The sequence below is a fragment of the Zonotrichia leucophrys genome, chromosome 10 (assembly GCF_028769735.1).
Source record: "Zonotrichia leucophrys gambelii isolate GWCS_2022_RI chromosome 10, RI_Zleu_2.0, whole genome shotgun sequence".
Classification (NCBI taxonomy): domain Eukaryota; kingdom Metazoa; phylum Chordata; class Aves; order Passeriformes; family Passerellidae; genus Zonotrichia; species Zonotrichia leucophrys.
Window position 1 is genome coordinate 17125930 of NC_088180.1, and position 20408 is coordinate 17146337.

The following is a 20408-nucleotide window of genomic DNA, read 5'->3' on the forward strand; positions in this document are numbered from 1 at the left end:
TTCTGCCTGACCTTTGTACTGGCATGTTTTGGGTTGGTTTTTTTCCAGAAAAGCTACAAATCTTTCCCCAATAATCATGCAATTGACTGTTTTACATGAGCAGCAACTTGGGCTTTCTCCTTCTAGTGTTTAACGAGGAAAGGAGCTTTAAAGCAATTTGTTTTCGTTTCTGGTTCCTCCTCCACAGGTAGCTGTGCCCTGTCATCACCCCGGGCAGATGTGCTGAAGTCACACAACCCCCCACCCCCTGCTAATGTGACTGATAATGACAGGACAGCTGCCTCCTGTGCTCCGGGCCAGGAAGTCAGCATGAAAAGGAATGACCGAGGTTCAAGAGTCATTAACTGAGCTTGTTCATATTTCACAAAGAGAAAATAAAGCCACCAAAACAAATTATTTCTCATCTCCTGCTTCTCCAGATATACTGCTTTAAAATCCTTGTGGCAGGAGGCATCTCAGGAGGAGCCAGCATTTCTCACACAAACTGTGCACCAGGAGTTTCCCTTATCCAGTGTGGCCCTCAGGGCTCAGCCTTCCACTGAGTGGCATGAGGACAGCTGTGCCACAGGGAGCGTGACAGTGACCAGACGTGACAAGGAAAGTGCTACTCCTGCTCTGTGTGACTTTGCCTCACTGCTAATTTTGGTTTCTCAGGTTTGTTTTCTGAGTCTGCGTCATATTGAGTTTATTCACCATCTGCAGCTGAAAATAAAAAGTAATTCATGTTCTGTTAATAAAAAATATGCAAACATCTGTATGGAAAGGAGAAAGTCCCTTCTCAGCTTGGATAAGTAGCAGAAGCATTGGACAACTAAAATAAAAGACCAATTATCAAGCTGGTACTGATGGCAGCCATGCTGGAAGACACTGATTTGATTCAAATTTGTAACAGGCTTACAACAAAAATCAGAAGACCACAAATAAATTTCCTTTTCCCTCATGCGAGGGTTTAATGGCTAAAAAATTATTATTTTAATGCAAGAGTGTCTATTCTAAAGTGAGTCCTATTTACAGAAAAAAAATCAGTAATTTCAGTGCACTGAGGGCAGTGAGCCTGTAAATGTGAAGATGAGCTCTTTCCTCCTGTCATGTCACATCATAAATAACTGAGGCTGCTGGTGCAGACAGACTGCCCAGAACGCTTGGAAATGATCTGTTTTCCTCAGGGAACAACCTCCTCCTTCCAGCACTGCTCATGCAATGGACAGTGTCTGACAAAGCAGCCTCTGCTCTCACAGCACCAACCCCCCCAGGGCTGCAGCAGATCTGTCTGGGCACATCCAGGGATGCTCTGGGAAGGAGCTTTGCCATGTGCTCCTGGGTGGGAGCACCCGATGCAGATCCCCAGGAGCTGCCCCAGCAGCACTGCCCTGCTCCATCCCTGGGGAGGGAAGGGCCTTTCCCTGAGCGTGCCTGGACACCTGTGAGATGCTGCTCCAGGAATGTGCTGGGGGCTGCACACAGAATCCAGGTGCAGCTCCAGCCTGCAGTGACAGAGCAGTGTCCCTGCCAAAAGGCTGGCTGGAAATTAACTGTGGGGATGGGGATCAGAGCAGGGAGAGCTGGTGAGAACGAGCTTTCACTGAATTCATTACAGCAAAGTCCATTTTCATGGCCAATTTCCACCTCTCCTGTGGCTGGAGGCTGCAAACAGCACTCAGGAATTCCCACCAAGCTTCCTGGTGTCCCTACCTCCTCCACACTGCACACTGCATCCTTCCCATCCACTGTGTGTCCAGATGTACAAGGAGTCCTGTTGCTTTTCTGGCTCACTTCTGTTTTCAGCAGTATAGTTTACAGGGATGGTGTATTCATAATGAATTCCATAATTCTGGTCGTGGAATAACAGCACCTGGTTCAGCAGGAAAAGAGAGGCTGTTGCAACACACTGTGCTGGGAGAGCCAACAGGCTGAGACAGCACTGCTGGAAATGCTGGCTCAGGAAAAAATCCCTCAAGTATAAATACCTTGTGAAAGGCAACCAAATCTTTATCTAGAAAACTTAGATTACAATGGTACTGCTAAAACAGGGCAACTGCAGGAGCAAGAACTGCTTATGATTTGTGAATACTTAAAGCAGCACAGGGATGTCTAAACCTGGAATTCAAGGCATAACTTCCAGCCTTGTATGTGATCAGCAGGACACTGGCTATTCAAACAGAAAGACAACAGGAAGCATTAAATCAGCACTTTTCATATACCAACCATTTTAAAGAGCATCTAGAGTTAAGCATCTGAAAGAACAAGGTGATGCTTCTCAAAAACAACTGCAGCACAAAAAGTCCCTTGTCTCCCGGTGAATGTGGCACTCAAGGCAAGCATGACTATTCCAGCTGACAAGCTGTAGCAGCAGGGTTTTATGTCTCAGAAAACAGAAATAAGAAAAAGCCATATCATACAGCTTCTGGAAACACATATTTTCATCCCTGCATATTGCTAGAGGAAGGTGAAACCTGTTTCCAACAGCAGGCTATTTCCTATGGAACCACTTGTGATGTCTCTGGTGTTATTACTCCAAAATTCCCTGACTGTTAACAAAGGAACAGAGAAAAATGTTTATGTTTTCACCATGGGCAGATGAGAGTACTGGTCCTGTTTTGATTTACATGTTGGACTTCATTTGGCTCTCACTTTCCCTGGCTTGAATCAGAACTGATTGGAAGATATCCCATGGAGAACAGGGCCCATGGAATCTGAGTTACCACAGTATTAACAAATGCCATAGAAGTACTACTGTAATGTTCATGCTGTGGCTTTAAACCTACTAATACTTATTATCCCATGATCTGAGCAGCATTAGACAGGTGAATTGGGCTGGCTTTTGTCACCTACTGAGAAAAGAGCAATGCCTTACCAAATAAAGGCTCTCAAAGTGGAGCAAGCAGCTGCCTGTTTGAAAAAAAGACAAATTTGCAAATGCTATTATCCCCCAACAATAATTGTTTCCCCTTCAGATTTGCACAATCATTCCTACTTAACCAATAATCTCACTAAAGCTGTCAGGAGCTCATTTAACCACACAAATGTGCTGAAAGAAGGGGTCCTGGCAGCCTGTGCTGTGAACACTGAGGGGGCTCCACAAACTCAGCACCCTTGAGCTGCTCTGCACAGGGCAGAACCCTGGGCAGATGAGCCCCTCCCAGAGGATGTGGGGAACAAGGAAATTATTTTGCTTCAGCTACAGAGGGAGCCTCACTTCCAGGACTGAATACCAGGGTTGAAACCAGCCAGCCATCACTACAATTTCAAAGAACAATGTTGGATTTTTTAAACACAATTCAAACACCAGGCAGGCAGAGGCAGAGAGCTTGAGCCCTGACCTGGCTTTCTTGAAGTGCAGGAGATACAAACTCCTGTTCTAGAGAGCTGATCAGCCAGCCTTGTCTAAAGCCCCCTTCTGCTCTGGGAGTGTTTGGTTGTCCTCTGTTGCACAAGGAGGACTAGCACAGGCCTACTTACACAAACACCAGTTTCTCCAAGAAATACACACACAGCAATGCACTTGGAGAAATGCCTCAAGTATTAAAAAGCAGCTCCTAAAAAGAAATCCTTATTATCTCAATATGGGTGCGAGACCAGTGAATCTAAAGGCCCATATGAAACCAATTTCATGCAATTTCGTAGCCATATATAATTGGGGGGTGTGTGTATGAGTGTATAATTGGTTTCAAATGCAGGTCACAATGGATTGACTGAAGCTTCTGGCTCTTTGTCAGTCCAGTGTATTCCACCACTGTTTGAACAACAGTTTTCTATTTAGAGGGAACTGGTAACCATCCTGCCTTTCTTGTGTTGAAAGAATGAAACCCACCACCCTGTATCAGGGAAAAGATTTGTATCTGATTCGAAGCAAAAACTTCATGTGTGCTTTGTTTACCACTGGCAGTGATTTAAAACCACATGTTTTTTAATGGTCTGGTAATTTTTACATTCCTCATTTTTAATCATTTCTGTGAAAAAGGTGAAGAAGTGCTTATGTCTGCTGAAAGGGCCTGTCTGTATCTGGAGAAGCTCATGGAGAAGCTCAAAATCACTCCTATGTTACCTAGTTACTCCTTAATGAAGGGGAACTGAGCATTTCTTTAAAATCAAAGCTCTGCTGATGTTGAGGTTCACAAAATGCCAAAATACAGATTTTACTGCAGTGGACCTCAACCAAGTAATGCCCTGGAAGGTTCCAGGAGCTGCCAAAGGAACCCTGCACAGCATCCTCCCACACGGTACCTGTGCAACTCCCGTTTCTCACATGAGCTTGGGAAGACCTTGGCAGTACAAGGGACTTTGTCAGAGTCCTGGTTTCAGGAGGGAAGGCTTGTGTTAAGGCCAAAGTCCAGAAGAAGCTGATGTTTCTGATGGTGAAGAGGGTGTAACACACCTGTAATACACCTGTAACACACCTGTAATACACCTCCTTTGAGTGGGCACACCCTGGACTACACAGGTGAGCCAGGAAGGTGCTGGTGAGCTCAACCCTGCACCTCTGACTACTCCAGCTGTAACCTCTTTGAATCCAGCTTGACACTGCTCTGTGAGCCTGCAAACTCACTCATCTGTCTGAGAAAGCAAAGACAAAACCCCTCATGTCCCTGTGCAGCAGATTTTGACACCAAGAAGGTATTGAAAAAGTGGATATTACTGTCAGCTTTTTGTGTGCGTGAAAAGTTCAGGCATCTTTGGAGCATTTCAAACTGGGTCAGGAAGTGTTGCACAATGAACACCACCAAGCCAAAAAAATCAGGTGAAGGAAGGGAGAGAATGCTGATTTTTAGCAGTGCTTACAGACAGCCTTCAGAGAATAAACATGGAAAAAAGTCACAAGGAGAAGAAACAGCACAGAAAAAAATGGAATAGAATAAAAAAGTTACAGCAAACAATGAAAAAAACAAATATACTTTCTATGCAAACCTTGCTACAGAACCTGTAAAGCTTTCTGCAGACTTTTAAACAGGAACAGACATATGAGACAGGAATTATTACAGCTGTCTCAAAAATACAAATGTTAAGGCTACACCAGCATTAAGGGACTGGCCCATGGGTCACCCTGTCACCCACCAGTGACAGCTCAGGGACCACAGTCCAGCTCTTCTCACCCCTGTGGACTTCTCATTCATGTCCAACCACATGGCTGTTCATAAAATACCAAGCTGGGTTAACAGAAGGGCTATGCTGAACATTAAGAAAAAATGTCAAAAAACACCTTAAACTACATACAAATGAAAAAACAATACAGAGAAAACAAAGAACATTTGTGTGTAATTAAGTCAAATTACATTCAAATTCACATATATCATCTGTGCATGCTAGATCAGCACCTCTTCTGTAAGAGAACAGAGTTTTTAAACACAGAATACATTCTGGCATAAGATGAAAAGACATTTCAGCAAATATGCTTTTATGTGTGTGATCAGGTATGTCCAAGAAATAATTCAGGTCCTTGGGAACCTACATCCTCTAGAATGGACCTGTGACACATTACAGGGATTTCCTGCACTGGACATGAGCTCAGTGAACACTGCCTGTTCTCCCAGGATGGAGCATCACTTTTTGAGTGAGAGCTGGGCTTCTCCAGCCCCTGCAATGCTGCAAAAGAACACTGTGGTGAGGAAGCAAACAATCAAAATTTAACTTTCAGCTAGGATATAAACCCTTTCTGTTGCATCACTTAAGAAACACAAACAAAGGATATAAAGTTACCATCAAGTGCAGTGGTATTTTAGTTGGTCCTTTGGCAGAGATTTTCTCCCACAGCCCCCTTCGCACGTACCGGACAGTGGTGCCTGCGATCTGAAACTCACCAGGAAGCTCAATTTTCCAGTCGCTGTTAATGGATCTCTTACTGGAATCTTTTAAAGCTGCAATGAACCAAACACCACGGAATGAAATGCAAGCAAATTTGTAATTACAAGACAGACTACTGAGCCTTTGTCTCAAGGTACCTCAAGCACAAGATGCAGAAACCTTGTAATGGATGTGAGGTTAAAAGAATAAAACCTCTCCCACTTTTTAGATGGCCCATTGTGATGTTTCTAATTTGGATATATTCTGTACTTCAATTGATGAAGGTATTTTGAAGAATTAACATAAAATTCATAGATCGTTTATTTCTACACTCTCCTTTTAAATGCAACAAGACAAATCTGCAATTTGGTTTCCAGATTTTGAGACCACATTTTCCTAAACTCTCCTTGAGAAAAAGAGCAATCCAATCTTTGTTGGTACAGTGTATACTGCAAACGCAATATACAACTGATGCTGTGTTTGTGTGTGCCCCATAACCAAACATTGAAAAAATTAACATTCAGCTGTCAGAGCTGTACAGAAAAGTTAAGTCACAAAGCAGGGGCAGGTCAGTGGGCAAAATGTGAACTTGGCCACCCTCTTTTCAGAGTCCAAGTGCTGGACACAAATGTATGAGGTCAGGTGAGGAGGGTCTCACCCATCCTGCGCCTCTGTGCCTCACTAAGGTCAACATGGAAAGCTCAGCTTCAGAAGAAAGATGAATATTGAGAAGAAAAGATACTTGGAGTTGTGTGTCCTTTCTTCCAGCCTAACTTTTGCATCAGGATCACTGATGTCCTTCAAACACTCAAAGACAACTCCAGCCATAAGGGCATCACATTACTGTTGACTCATCAGTGGAAGCTGATTTAGGGATTGATGTGTTTTCTGTGTTAGAACGGAAGCAGAGTTATCCAGATGTTGGTGTGATGCACTGAGGGAAGAGAAAATTGGCAGACCCTGCTGCAGCAGAAAGTGCCAGGCCCCTTTGTGGAGATCCATTCACTGTGATCAAATCTGCCCTGACAGCAGACAGACAGAATATCCCACGTGTTACTGGGCTTCCTTAGTTCAAGGTTAACTGTGTCTTTGGGCTAAGCCTTTAACAAGATGTTTTTTTAACCTCTAGCATCTCATGCCTATTTTATTCTCTTCCAGTAAAGAACTTTGCTCTCACTTAACTGAGTGTGTTGCAAGAAGGAAAGAGAAGCTGTTTAAAGCCTTTGGAAGTCAATGGGAAGTCTCCTATTGTCATTGTCATCCCTTTGGATCAAGCCTCCATAGCCAGCAAACCCTCTTGGGTGTGCTTAGGACATATATATACATATATAGATATATTTATTTATTTATTTTATTTGTGATGTCTGAACTCAGGGGGAATCTGGAGCAAGTGGAGGTCACAAGGTTCTCTGCATCTACACTGGGAATCTTGGAAAAAGGTGGATATCTGTCCTGCTGCACACAACCTTCCTGACAGCTCTCAGAGTCCAGCAGAGGCTCCAAAATCAGGGTGAAGGGGAACTGAAGTGGGAGAATATTTTTTCTGAGGAAAGTTTCCCCTGGCACACAGCCCAGGGGTAAGATGGTGTCCTGGCATTTGCATGCTGCAGCAATGTGTCTCTCCCTGTGGCTCACTTCTCTTTCTGCTTTGTTCCTCAGTTTACAAAGTACCTTCTGCAAGCTGCAGACACAATTCTGAAGCAGGATTGCTTTCCTCTGCCAAGACCTAGTGGCTTCCAGGCAGATCAAAGCTGTGGGTGAGATAAAACCATCTCCAAGCAGCATGGCTGACTAGGACAGATAGTCCAGCATGTGCTCCAAACTGTCTAAGAGCTTGAGTGACTTAAGTCATGCTTTGGTTCCAGCTCACCATCAAAGGGAGATAATTTGCTGATGAAAACCAACGTTTCATCTTTTGAACCTCTTTTCTGGGCAGGGTTTGATTTTGATTGCAGGCACTGCAGCCCTTAATGGCTGAGGAGATGGAGAATTTGGAAACAGACCTGTTCCCAAAGGTGATCCTTGAGGATTGCAGGAATTGCACTGGGGACTGAGCAGAGCACTCAGGCCAAAGTGTTTTCATTGCTGTTTGCCTCCATCACTCCATCAGCAAGATCACTGCTGCAGCTACAAAACCTTCCATGTCTCAGACACAGGGAACTCCAATGGCTTTTGTCACACACAACCACTGGCTGTGTGCCCAGCCCCAGAGGTGACAGAACTAAACTCAAACTCATACAGTAGAAGAGAAGGAGGAATAGGAACCCCAGCAACAACCTGTAACTTCTGTTTTTCTTGTTGGCTGGAAGGCAGGAACTGACCAATCAACTTCTAAACCTGGCATCCACTCAGATCTTTATTTCCACCTTGGGTCTCTCCAGCTTGCTTCCCAGCCTGTGGACACAAACTGCCCAGGCATTTCCTGTTCAAGGTGGTTTTTGAGAGTTACAGCCAGCCAAGGCAGCCAGCGTGGGTTGCCTGTAGGTGGAGGGAAATTCTTCAGGCACTGCTCCCAGCACATGGAATAATGATTCCAAATTATGCTGGGCTTCTTTCCAGAATGTTGTACCTGGTTCTGAGTAGAAATAAGACCTGATTGGACTCAGCTTTGTCAGTGCTATTGAAATAGAAAATCCTTCCACACTCAGACCTGAATTTAAGAGTGACTGAGGTTTCTTTCTTGGTCATCTTTATTGCCCTACGGAACCCCCGTGCTGCTATTCTTCATCTCAGTTCAGCAAGGCATTGGGTATCTTTTCTTTGTGTTGAGTGTTCCTTGAAAGAGAAAACCTTGGAAAGCTTAGAGAGGTTCTCCTGGCTCCTGACCATGAACCAAAGAGCTGAAAGCACTAAAAGCTTTAAAAGAGCCAGATTTTTATCTATCTTTATGTGATGCAAACAGGGCCAGCTCCTGCTCTCAAAATTACACAATCTTAATCTTCACCACCCAGTGGGGAACCATCTGCTTTAGTCAAGGTTATGTTGTCTCAAGGAAGGGCAGTTTCTAACTCATGTAAGACTCTCAGTGCTCTGCTATCTGCCAAAGCCCAAATACCCTGTGCAAACCCCACCAAGACAAACAAAAAGCCTGGTTTCCAGAAGGCAGAGCACTTGCAAAACCCAAAGAAACACTGGCTCCCATTATTCCACCAGGCTTTGCTATGTCAAACATCTCATGTGTAGGCGGGATCCTCTGGCTAAAGCATTATGGAAACAGGAGCAGTGGTGATATTCCTTCCTACCAAGAAGTGGCACAAATGCCAATGGTTTTGATCAAAGGGCAGCTGAATGACATAATCTGCCCTCCTTTTTTCTCCTGAATCTGGAATGAAAGAGAACAAAAGCATCTTTCCCAGTGATATTACCAACTGCTGCAACATCTCAAGACAGAGAATCAATAGCACTAGAGCTGAAACCCGGACACAGCCACTATGCAAACATTTTCAGCAGCATCCGATATTCCAGTGCTGGATATGAACATCTCCTTTTGGCTGGAGAGAAAGAATTACAAGCAAAAGATGTGGAAATCAGAGACCAAGGTCTGAGCTTTGTTCTGACTCCCTGCATAGCCATGAGCAAGTTGCACCACCTCAGTTTCCTCTTCCACAAATGAGAGAGTGACAAGCTCTGCAATCCTCTCAGAGTTCCTTCCTCTCTGGAAGCAATTCCATGGCCATGCAGCTCTGGGACAATGTTGGGGTTTTTTTTGGATCTTGGGCAATTTTCTTTGAAGCCTCTGCTCTGCCACAGGCTTCCTGTGTAAATTCAGGGCTAATGGGGCTTTAGCATTTCTGTAACTTGGACTCCCTAGAAGCAGATGGGGATAAAATCCTTTATCTATTGCACAGTAATGACAGAGACTGAAATGCCTCAAACATTGGAGAGAAGAGGTAGAAGATCAGACAAACAGATCCTCAGTGTAACTGACTGGCTGCACTTTACAAATGCCATTCTGACCTTTAATTTATGCAATGAGTAACTGAACAACAAATTCATTGACAGACTCTGCCCTACAACAACCTCACATGCAAATCTTACTCATCAGCCATGTCTAAACCATTTTTCCCCAATAGGAAAATGAGGAGAGGATGCCTGTTCCCCTCTAAAAGAATGCAGAAGTAGAAACCACAAGAAGATTAAACAAATTTTTTTGCCTGATAAAATAGAGGCAAGTGGACTAGAGGCTGCAGCCAAGTCCATCTCAGAATGCAGGATCAGGTCTTGGGTTCAGCATCCAGTGAAAATGTGCTGCTGTAGGAAATGGCAGCAGGTTACTGAGGGATATCAGCTGCCCTGTCCTGCCTCTGCTTCAGACTGAGCTGGGCGCCTTCCTATCAGTACCTCTGCCATTCCCTTCTCTAAACACACTGTTCTCTTCCCCACTCCCTCCTGAAGTGCTGCGTGCTCCTGGCAGCCCTGTGCAAGCCACTGCCAAGTTCTGCTCAGGAACTCTTCTGTCTGTATATAAAAGTACTCTCTGGTCCTTCCAGGTTGCACAGGGACTGTAAGTGTCACACACTATCGCATCAGAAACATCACGAAACCAAGCCACAAAAGCAGAGATTGCAGCAAGACTCAAATCACCAGCCCTTCCCTGGCAGCAACAAACCTTACAGGTCGCTTAGAGAAGGGTCATTTTTAAAAGAAAACAGAGCTGGATTTTAATTAAAACATTTTTACTTTTTTCTTTTTACCCAGAAAGCTGTGAGCAGGTTTGTCCTCAACCACTCTGATCCGCCGGGCACCCGCAGGGATCACAGCGGCTTCGATGTAACCTAGAGCAACAAAAACGGGGTGAATGAAAGCAGGGCAGGGCAGGAGCAGCCATCCCATATCTCCCTGAGAAAAACTCAACTCCGGGCTCAGGATTGAGTGAGAAACACTCCAGATGAGATCCCTGTGCTGGCAGCCAGTGGTCACTGCTGTCACAGGCGTGGTCATGACTAACATATCAGCAGAAATGCATGAGCGCTGCTTAGCTGTGACTACAGCCTTGTTAATTAGCTCTAATTAGATCTGCACCCTTTGAATCACCCTGGTTTTCCTGCAGTACAGGCAGGGATGCACGAGGACACTGCAAAGCGTGACTGTCAGGAGCAACACTGCACAGAACAGACATGTGAGATAATGTTTCCAAAAGTTGCTCCTGCTTTGTCTTCCCTGTCCAAGCTGTGGTGTCAGAAAGGACTCACTTCCACAAAACTTTTTGATGATGCTAAAACTGAACAGAGGGAGTTAGTGGGACAAATCTGGGGAAAAGCTTGTTTTCATTTACATTTCAGCTCTGTACAAAAATTCTGGAGGAAATAATGAATCTCCTTGCACTGGGCTGCTGAGAATTCAACAGCTCAGATTTAATGCAATAACAGAGCTGGGAGTTTCTCCAGGACTGACCACTGGCCACCTCTAAACAATTTTCAAAGACCACTTTTTACTCACAGAATACAGCAGGAATAAGCTACTTATAAGGAGCTACAAGGAAATGCAGCCTTTTTTCCCCCAGTATGGAGACATGTGGAGTTACAGACTTGCTCCATGGGGTGGAAGCGGTGCCTTTAAATAATAAAGCAGAGGAACACCAGGGCCCATTTCAAACAGCCAGGCAGAGTATTTCCACTGGCTCCAATGGACTTTGAATCAGGCCTCTGTAGATGACACTAATCTCATCACAACCATGACTTGATTCCTTCTAATTGGCCACCCAGTTACTTTGCAGTGTATCACTTGGCACCTTTTTGGGGTTATTGCTGTCCTCTTTCTTTTAGATGTTAAGCAGCTTATCCTGTATATTCCCTCATCCACTTTTCTTGCTTTAAAGGGCTCTGTGAAGCTGTTGTGTGTCAGTGATGCCTTTATGGGAATTGTGGCTGTCTAGAATGGGTTGGAGAAGTGCTGGCACAGGGAGCAGTGATTCCTTTAGCACTTAGCAGTGTTCAGGGAGCTATTTTAGGGATGAAAGTGCAGCCCTGCCTTTGCTGCGCTGATACAGGGAGGACTCCAAGGGGTATGGTGACAATCTCTTGCACCTCAGGACTAAGTGATTCTCCTTCCATGTGACATGGAGTGAGACAGATTTGGAGTCTCAGATGGTGGATTCATTTCCTGACTATTCATTTCACGAGTAAGGCTTGAGCTCTTGGGTTTCATCAGGTGCAGAAGGTGGGCAGCTGACTTGGGCCAGACAGGCTCCCTCTTTCCCTGATTTGTTGTATCTGAATGACACTTTCATCTCACCCTTCAGCTCAGTTCTCTTTGCACTTGTTCCTCCTCAATTACTTCTCCCTTACTCAGGATATGTCAGAAATGGTCACTCATCCCTTGCAGGAAAACCAGAGAGAGGGACAGCAGAGCTCAGACCTTGTCTGTGCACAGAAGCCAGAGCAGAGGCTCTCCCAGCTGCTGTTCCAGCCTGGGTTTCACCAGGAAAAATCATTACTTCCAGGGTCAATTTTACAAAGGCAATACGGAAATCTGTCATGAAATCAGAGCAAACAGATGTTGGGCTTCATCCTAGACATTGCCAGGAGTTGGTTTTTCATCAGCTGAGATACCAAATCACAGTCAATACAGTCAGATATCAAACATCCTCACTGCACCCCATGCAGCTGCATATAAACCCAACCAACAGCTACTCAAGACATGAACACACAGCAGAAGTGTGACCAGTGAGAGTCTGTCACAAGGAAACAGCTCCTGATACACCCCGAGCATCCCTGTTAGGAAGCCAGTTTGGAACATGCCCAAGTTTCAGGTAATTTAATGTACCTACTAGGGGACTATTTACTTATTTAGTTTTTAAACCAGATACAAATGCCCAGAGCTAAATCATGCAGGGGTTGGAGACAAAGTTACTCTGAATTTAGTGGAAGGCAGTCACTAAGTTCAGTGAACTCTGGATCTGTCCCAGCAGCAGCCAGGAGTGTGTCACACTGCTTTAGAGGTGAGCAAACTCTGGAGGCTCAGCTCAAGCCATTAAATACACTCATTTCATCACTGTGCCATGAGAGAAACACCACGTGGAAAGGTGATTTTTATGTTACATTTTACAATAGTCAAGTGTGAGCTATTAATAGAGTATTAGCTCTGGAGACTGTTTGGTTTGGTCTCACACCAGATTTTTTCTCCTTGCGTAATTTCTAATCCTGATTGATGGCTTTGGGGGGCTGCACTCACAGCTCCTGAATAAAAAGAAACACACTGTGTTATCTCACTGTGCCACAAACCTGACTGCTGACCTTCACTCTCCTGTCAGGGAACTGCCAAATGCTTTGCAGGGGTTTGGATCTGACCTGTCCTCTCAGAGGTGAAGCAGAACCTTGGGCATGTCCCACCAGGAGCACCTGGACACTCTCATTCATTACCTCCAGCAATGCTGGCTGAGTTAGTGGTCGAATTCTGCTGCAGACAGACTGGATATCACCCATGCAAATTTGCCACAGGTACAAACTTGGATCACCTCCACCATTCCACTCTGGTCCTCAGAGCTGGTGGGAGGCTTGTGGTCACAGATTCCTGATCTTTGAGATAACTGCACCAGGAAACACCTCCAGTGTTTTCCGGCACATTTTATTAAGCAAATTGTAACTGCAGATTGCCAGAAAGATTATCAAGTGTCAGCTAGAATGACCAAAAAAGTCTCAGAGTTGGCCCCCAGTCAAGGACTCTCAAAGCTCTGTTAGGTCTAAGGATAATTGTCTGCAAGGCCAGGGTTTGCAAGGTTGGGCTTAAAGTTCATCTTTAAATGAGGAACTGGTTAAAGACTGATGAGCTTTGGCAACTATCAGGCAGTATTTTTAGTAATTTCACCCATAAATCAGCGTGTTAAGATGGAGCTTTGAAAATACAACAGGAGAACTTCATTATTTGATAATTTATGGTGCTGTATGCAGTATACTCCACCTTGGGAACAGTTACTTTGGCACACACCAATCTTTCTGGATAATCTGCATTACATCAGTGTCTCAGGAATGTAAGACTGTGATTGAAGCAAATCCTAGATACAAGTTTTATGGTATAACTCGTATTAGGAGAGACACCAGAACAAAGAGGTGGCTTTGTCATCAAGGAGATTAATATGTGAACAGTGGCTACTGTATCTTCATTTAAATGCTGGAGAGATTTGCAAGAGGAAACAGCCCACACAGAAAAATCCATTGTTAGCCATTGTTATTACTCCCAGAAAGAACAGAAAGCTTAGTGTGAACTTCAGAATGCCACTGATCTACTGCAGAACTGTTCTGGTTCACACTGCAGTGACAGACACACTCAGAGGTGAAGGACAAATGATCCCATGGCTGAAAGCACCAACCTCTGGCACTGCACCTTCCTATCTTATCCCTGTACACACCAAAATCAGGTGTGAGAAGGTCAACAGTGCCCAGCCCATTATCAAACCTCCCAAAAGTGCTTTGAACAAAGATCTCAGGGTAGAAGCCAAGGAGATCAGGCTGTCCTGCCTACCTGCCAGCCAAGGCCAGCAAAGCTTCCATGGTACTTCAGGGATAGGCACCAGCTGAGCATCCCAGACTCCACCTCCTTCCCACCTTGCAGCTTTTGCTGGTTTGCTACTTGTTGCAGTGGAGTGCAATTATGTGTCTGTTTTCTGAACAGCTGTGATAATTCTCCTTTGCTTTTAGTTTGAGAATAAATCCTGCATTGGCACCTGTCCACTTCCAGCCATGGGATAGCTCGGTTGTAAGAAAATCATTTCTCTGAAGAGCCATGGATAAATTTCAAAGCCTCCTGCTATTGCTGCAAAGTTGGTAACTGGGATTTCTAACTTGCATGTTCTGATGAAACCCCCATAAGTGATCTCTGAGTTAAAGATTAGGTAGAGTTCTATTTTCTTGTAATTTACATGTGCACCCTATTGATAAAAAAAGATATTTTTGTGTTGGCTAAAGATGCTCCCAGCCAGCACGACAGCACTACTGTTCAAAATTCTTTTAGTAAGTGCAGGACAAACAGCATATGCAATAAAACCTCTACATTTCTACCATCTTAAAAAGTAAAATTCCCAGCAAAGGTGTACTTTTCCTTTCCCAAAATGACAGTTACAACAACTGGCATATCTCACCTTATTAGATTCTGCCATTAAAAAAGAAAATCCAAACATCTGTGGTCATTCTTTTGAATTATAACCATAAATCCTTTTGAATTACAATAATAAATAAAAATCTTGATGTGGTTGAGAAAAATCAGGAGAGGCAGACCCAGGTCTCTGAGCATTACAGGCACAACCTTGGAGAAGCTGTCAGTGATAAATCAGCTCCCCAACACACAGGAGTCCAAGAGCTGTCCTTCATTTCTAGGTCCCCTGTACAGTGACAGAGGTGGACTTCAGAACAACTCTGTGTTTGGTTTTGAAAAATTATTTTGTAGAAATAGGTAAAAGGCATGCTGCCAGTTGAAAGGAAACCTCAGTCTAAACAGTGCATTCAGCTGGCCTGCTGAAGACAGCCAGCTGCACACAAGTGTATGTGATGTTTAGCATCATAAATTAAGGCTTTTGACCTCCTCTGCAGCAGAAAAATGGGGTCCATTTCCAGTTGGATCACCCTGGATCACAGGTGCTAAGAGCTGAACTGCTGGATCTCCTACAAGGCACTTTGAATGTTCCACCATCTTTCCCACCAGGGTGGCAGAACCTCTGTGATATTTAAGTTGGGGGAAAAAAGAAACAGATCTGGTTCTTTTTGCTTGGTGCATGAGAACCTCTGTGATATTTAAGTTGGGGAAAAAAAGAAATAGATCTGGTTCTTTTTGATTGGTGCTTGAAAATTTGGCTTCCTTTCCACAGACAGGCTCCCTAAAAGGAAAGGATCTGTGTTGTATCTGTGACAAGGCAAGTGAAACAGTAAAAGGACTTGAAGCTTATCCATGGCTTTTGATACCAGATTTCCCCATCTAATCCGACAAAACGAAGATAAAGGACCAACACCAAAGGATTTCACCGACACCCACTGACACTGCAAACAGCATTCAAGTATCTTACACGAGAAACACTTGGGAACAGCCTTTGCCTTTGCCATCACACATGTGGAAACCTTCTTACAATGACTATTGGTTACTAAGAAACAGAAAGGAGTTGGCAGGGGTTTAGTTCAGTTCACAGGGCTCCACAACATCATTTGCAATCACAGGACACAGAGGGACCAATCCTGCAACCAGAGGAGTCCCACAGGCAGAGCCAAGGCTCAAGGCTGCAGCTGCAATTCCCCAAACAGATATCACTCCAGAAGAATCAATGTCTTGATGTTTGAAGTTTATTCTCTTCTGAAATAATAACTCAGCACACCAGACTCGGGGTCTTGGCCTTGACTTGGAATGCAGCCAGGTCATGAGGATTTGCCACTGAACTGTGCAATCATTTACACACTCAAACCTTGAACTTGTTATCATCAGAATATTGTGGATCTTTCTTTGCCCCAACTTCCATCAAATTTTTGCACATTTTTGCCTAACTGTCAATTTAAAATAAAAAGCCTTTTTTTCCCTTGAGTAATGCCACATTCACTTGTGATACCCAGACCTGGAGCTTTGCTTACTGCATGAAATTCAGTGGGTTCACCTGAGGACCTGATTCTGCAAAACAGCATGTGAACAGAAATGGATGGAAGCACACATAAAATGTAATTGACTTTCAGAATTAAATTAAAAATAAAACAAAACACCTAATAAATGGTTATGAGGTTATACTGGTAAAAACAATTATCTTCTAGATTATGTGAGATGGCTTTGCACTGACAAAGCAACACTTTGACAGGTTTGTGTGTCTGAGATGATCAGCAGAGAATCTGAATGCTTGAACACTGCTCATGAGTCATCAGGAATTCTTTCTGATTAGGTTCCAGGGCACTGGGGGTGAAAACCTCTGCAGAGTCCTGGCAGCCAGTTAAGGCTGAAGCTGCTCTGCTCCTGCAGCCTTGTAAAGTCACCACCTCAAGCAGTCTGTGTGGCTGGAAATGGGTGCAACCTCCTGGCAGTGACCCTGAAATTCTGTATTTATCTGCACAAGATGTTTTGTAGACTCCTTGGAAAAAAGACAGCTACTCTTCAGCAGCATGTAAGAAATCCATGAAAGTTGTATAAGCTGCTACAGAAATGGAGAATAGCTGGGGTTTTTTCAGTGGAAATGAGGAACTTTTCCCACCACTTGCATCAAATGCAAAAGACTTGATGTAAGTGGGTGGAAAATCATTGGGACAAAAGAATGGAAGGCACTAATGCAGGAAACCATTCGACAGTTTGGCCAAGCACACAGATGGACTCCAGAGAGATGTGCTGCAGGTGGGAAATCCTACCTGCATCTCACAGGAGGGGACAGATCCCAGCTGGCCCCACAGGTGAGGAGGAGGAGGGTGCAGAGGAAGAGGTCAGCGAACAAAATCAGAGCCTCAGACTTCAGAGCTGAAACCTGGACTAAAGGGAGCTGCTAAGCACTGGTGCTGCTTTAGCTGCTAAACTGGACTGAAGTGTGTGCTTAGAGGGGATTTTCATGTGCTTTGTGGAACTCAGCCCTGGAGCAGCATGTTGAATATATTTCTCCATACAGTAATGCCAGTTCTGTATTCACTGAATGGGAAATAATTTTTTTTCTGGACAATTGTTTCCTCCTGGAGCAGTTTCCAAGTCTGGACATGGCTTTCTCTCCCTTTGGCTAATAAGGATGTGTGATAACAGGGTTCTCAGAAGTTTAGTACAGAAACCCTGGAACAAAGACTAATTCAAACACCAAGCTGTACATACATTAATGTTTAACAAGAAAGGGAAAAGTCTTATATCCTATACTGGATATTTTTGCTGGCAGGGAATCAGTAAAAATATTCAGAGGGGAGTGCACTGCTCTTTCCTTTAGCTGAGATATTCTGATTATAACATGAATCATCTACAACATGCAACATGCATCATTCTGAGACCTCAAAGATGGTGCTGAAATCCAACTTCCCTCCCACTGGGAAAGATCCTGTGATTTTGTCTCCTATTTAAATCACCAGCATCAGCAGCACTCAGAATGAGAAACACAACTTCAGTCTGAATTTCAGGCAGAGGCAGTGGCTGGTGTCTGGGTGAATGAGTAAGAAGCAGATGGGATATCACACCTGAAGTGAGTTGGGTTTGTTTTGTGTTCCTTAGGAGCTTCCCAGAGCTGTTTTTGCTAGGTGACCCCAGTGCTATCCAAGAGCAAGAGCTGTTACTGCTGCCCCAACTCTCCTGCAGCAGGTAGGAGTAGCAGACTGAGTGTTACTCACCCATGCCCTTGGTGTGGTTGAAGTCTCCTTTCACCACCTTGCAGGTTTTCCCATCGCCACTGCAGATCCCACAGCGATCCTCTTTGGCAGCTGAGCCAATGATCCCATCACAGCCAATTTTCTAATGACAACAACCAGAGACCCCCATTACTTTGTTTGCAAGGTCAGAGCATCTCTAAACAATGAGGTCAAGACTAAGATTGACATTGACTGAAAACCTGAATGGGGAGAAAACATTAAACTCTTAATTAAACTTTTGAAATACCTGAAAAAAAACCTCATTAATCAGATGGCTCAAGATACCTGAAATGAAAGTGTAGTTCAGTGGAAGCAGGTCAGTTCCATATCAGGCCAATTTCTACCACAAGATTGCCTATGCAATTATGAAATTTTCCACATGCTTGCACTGTATTAAGAATCAACATTCAATTGAAAAATAAATTACAAAATCTAACAGTTTCACCTAAAGCTTCATTATAAAGGGTGTTTTCATAATTTTCTATACATACCTATTTCTTTTTTCTAATAAAACCTACAGTTCTGCTTCCACACAAGGGAAGAGTCACAATATTCTGCGTGTAGCTATGGGAATTATCACCATGATCTTCCTTATTCACAAAGCATTCATGGGTTATGATGGTGAACATTCCACTCTTGTAGATCTTGAGGCTGACAACACTGTCATTAATCTATGTAAATGAATCTTGTATTCTGTCCATGTAAGACCCTCAAATTGATCAGCAATTCACTCTTAAAACATAAATTTCTACTGAAAAAAGCCTTGTCATTATGCAAGTTATTAGTAGAGATTGCACTATTAAAAGTGAGTTTAAGATTTATTCTGCATAGATAAACAGTTTCTTGGCAAATGAGTAGCAGGACTGTCACTAGTAAGACTTATTTGAATGAGGCTGTTGGGTCTCTCCCTTCTTTGCCTTCCTGTGATGAAGCCAGAGGAAAGTTGGAGAGATATCTTAGGGAACAATCAAAACAACAAACATTTTGAAAAATAGGGTAAGCAGGGAAATATTAAGAGAACTCAGGCTGTTTATCTGAGCCTGGCTGTGCGTAAGCAATGCAATTTGGATCAGAATTCCAACATTCCCCTTGTTTCAGAAGACCCTGGCCACTGCCTGAGTCCAGATGTATTCCAGGGATCAAGGATTGCCAGTGTTCCACCGTGTGCTGATGCAGAGCTTGTCTGGGTAGAGCATTAGGGACAGACATGCTGAGAGGGTGATCATCCTAAACACATACCAGGGAAATGCTGCTCATTAACTGGCACAGCACCTACACTGGTGCACAGGAACAGCAGGAAAAAACTGTATAAATGCATAAATGGGAGTTAAAAGAAGGAGGAAGAAGATCCTGGAGTTTCTGGCAGTTGCAATTCTCAAGCCTGAACTTCACGCCCATGTCCAACAAATAATTTTGGGATATTGCACGTGATTCTGCCCCCAGAACAGAAGGATGTCCCAGCAGTTCTCCTTCCAGGAAAATCAGGATGATTTATTAATGGGGTTGCTGAAAGGCAGCTGGAAATGAACGCCTGCCTGCCACCCTGCTGAGATACTGGAAAGGCTGTGTTTAATTTAAGGCTCTGGTGCTATCTTTTATTGTGCTGCATTGTTATTAGCACTATGTGAGCACACAGATGAATAAAGGGAACATAATGAGTGTTGAACCACACTCATTCCCAGAGCTACATGAGGAGTCTGTCGGACTCTAACAGAGGCAGGGAAAGAATGGGGAGTTGGCAATCACATGCTTTGTATTCACGCTGGAGTTTCCCAGATAATGGAAACCAGTGGGAGCCAGCAAAGCTTGGGAAGGCTGGGTCCCCCCTCATCTGAGACTGGGGTTCAAGACAAGCCATCTCCTCACACCTTTACTTGCTCACTGACACCCTTCCACTTGAGAGGCCCCTGAGAGGCATGGAGAGAACCCACTGAATCCACAAATGTAATTCCCAATATCTTTGCTGGTTTTTACGTTTCATCTTCACCTTATTCCCTGTGAGTGAAGGAACTGGGAATGGCCCTTGCACCCTCCTCTTCAATGGCACCATTGCTCCCATTCACAGGGCAAACCTTTCCCTCAATCCAGGCCTTGAGACTTAAGGCCCCCATCACATTTGGGCCAGGAAATGGCTTCTTACAAAGGAATATCTCTAAGAGAATAAAACACATTTTTCTTTGGCTTCAAGATGAAAATTGGTGCATTCTTGCTACTTTATGGGGGAAAAATACCTTGGAAGCATTTTAGTGTTGTCTACATAAACATTAGAGCCCGTTTCCCTCTCCCCAAGCCTTCCAATCACTTCCAAACTGAAAGTGCATTTAATAAGAGTACATTTAATAACAGTACATAATGAAACAG

The 20408-nt window shown here is 44.0% G+C and overlaps 1 protein-coding gene across 1 annotated transcript in view; it reads right to left on the reverse strand.

The window, feature by feature from the left end:
- ADAMTS17 (ADAM metallopeptidase with thrombospondin type 1 motif 17) overlaps nucleotides 1–20408 on the reverse strand; it is a 155991-nt gene that overhangs the window by 34422 nt on the left and 101161 nt on the right. Inside the window, exons 15-18 of the mRNA XM_064722306.1 lie at nucleotides 18030–18150; nucleotides 10473–10553; nucleotides 5695–5852; nucleotides 1693–1852 (exon numbers count right to left, since the gene is read on the reverse strand). Coding sequence (XP_064578376.1) covers nucleotides 1693–1852; nucleotides 5695–5852; nucleotides 10473–10553; nucleotides 18030–18150 — 520 coding nt within the window. The remainder of the gene's footprint in view (nucleotides 1–1692; nucleotides 1853–5694; nucleotides 5853–10472; nucleotides 10554–18029; nucleotides 18151–20408) is intronic.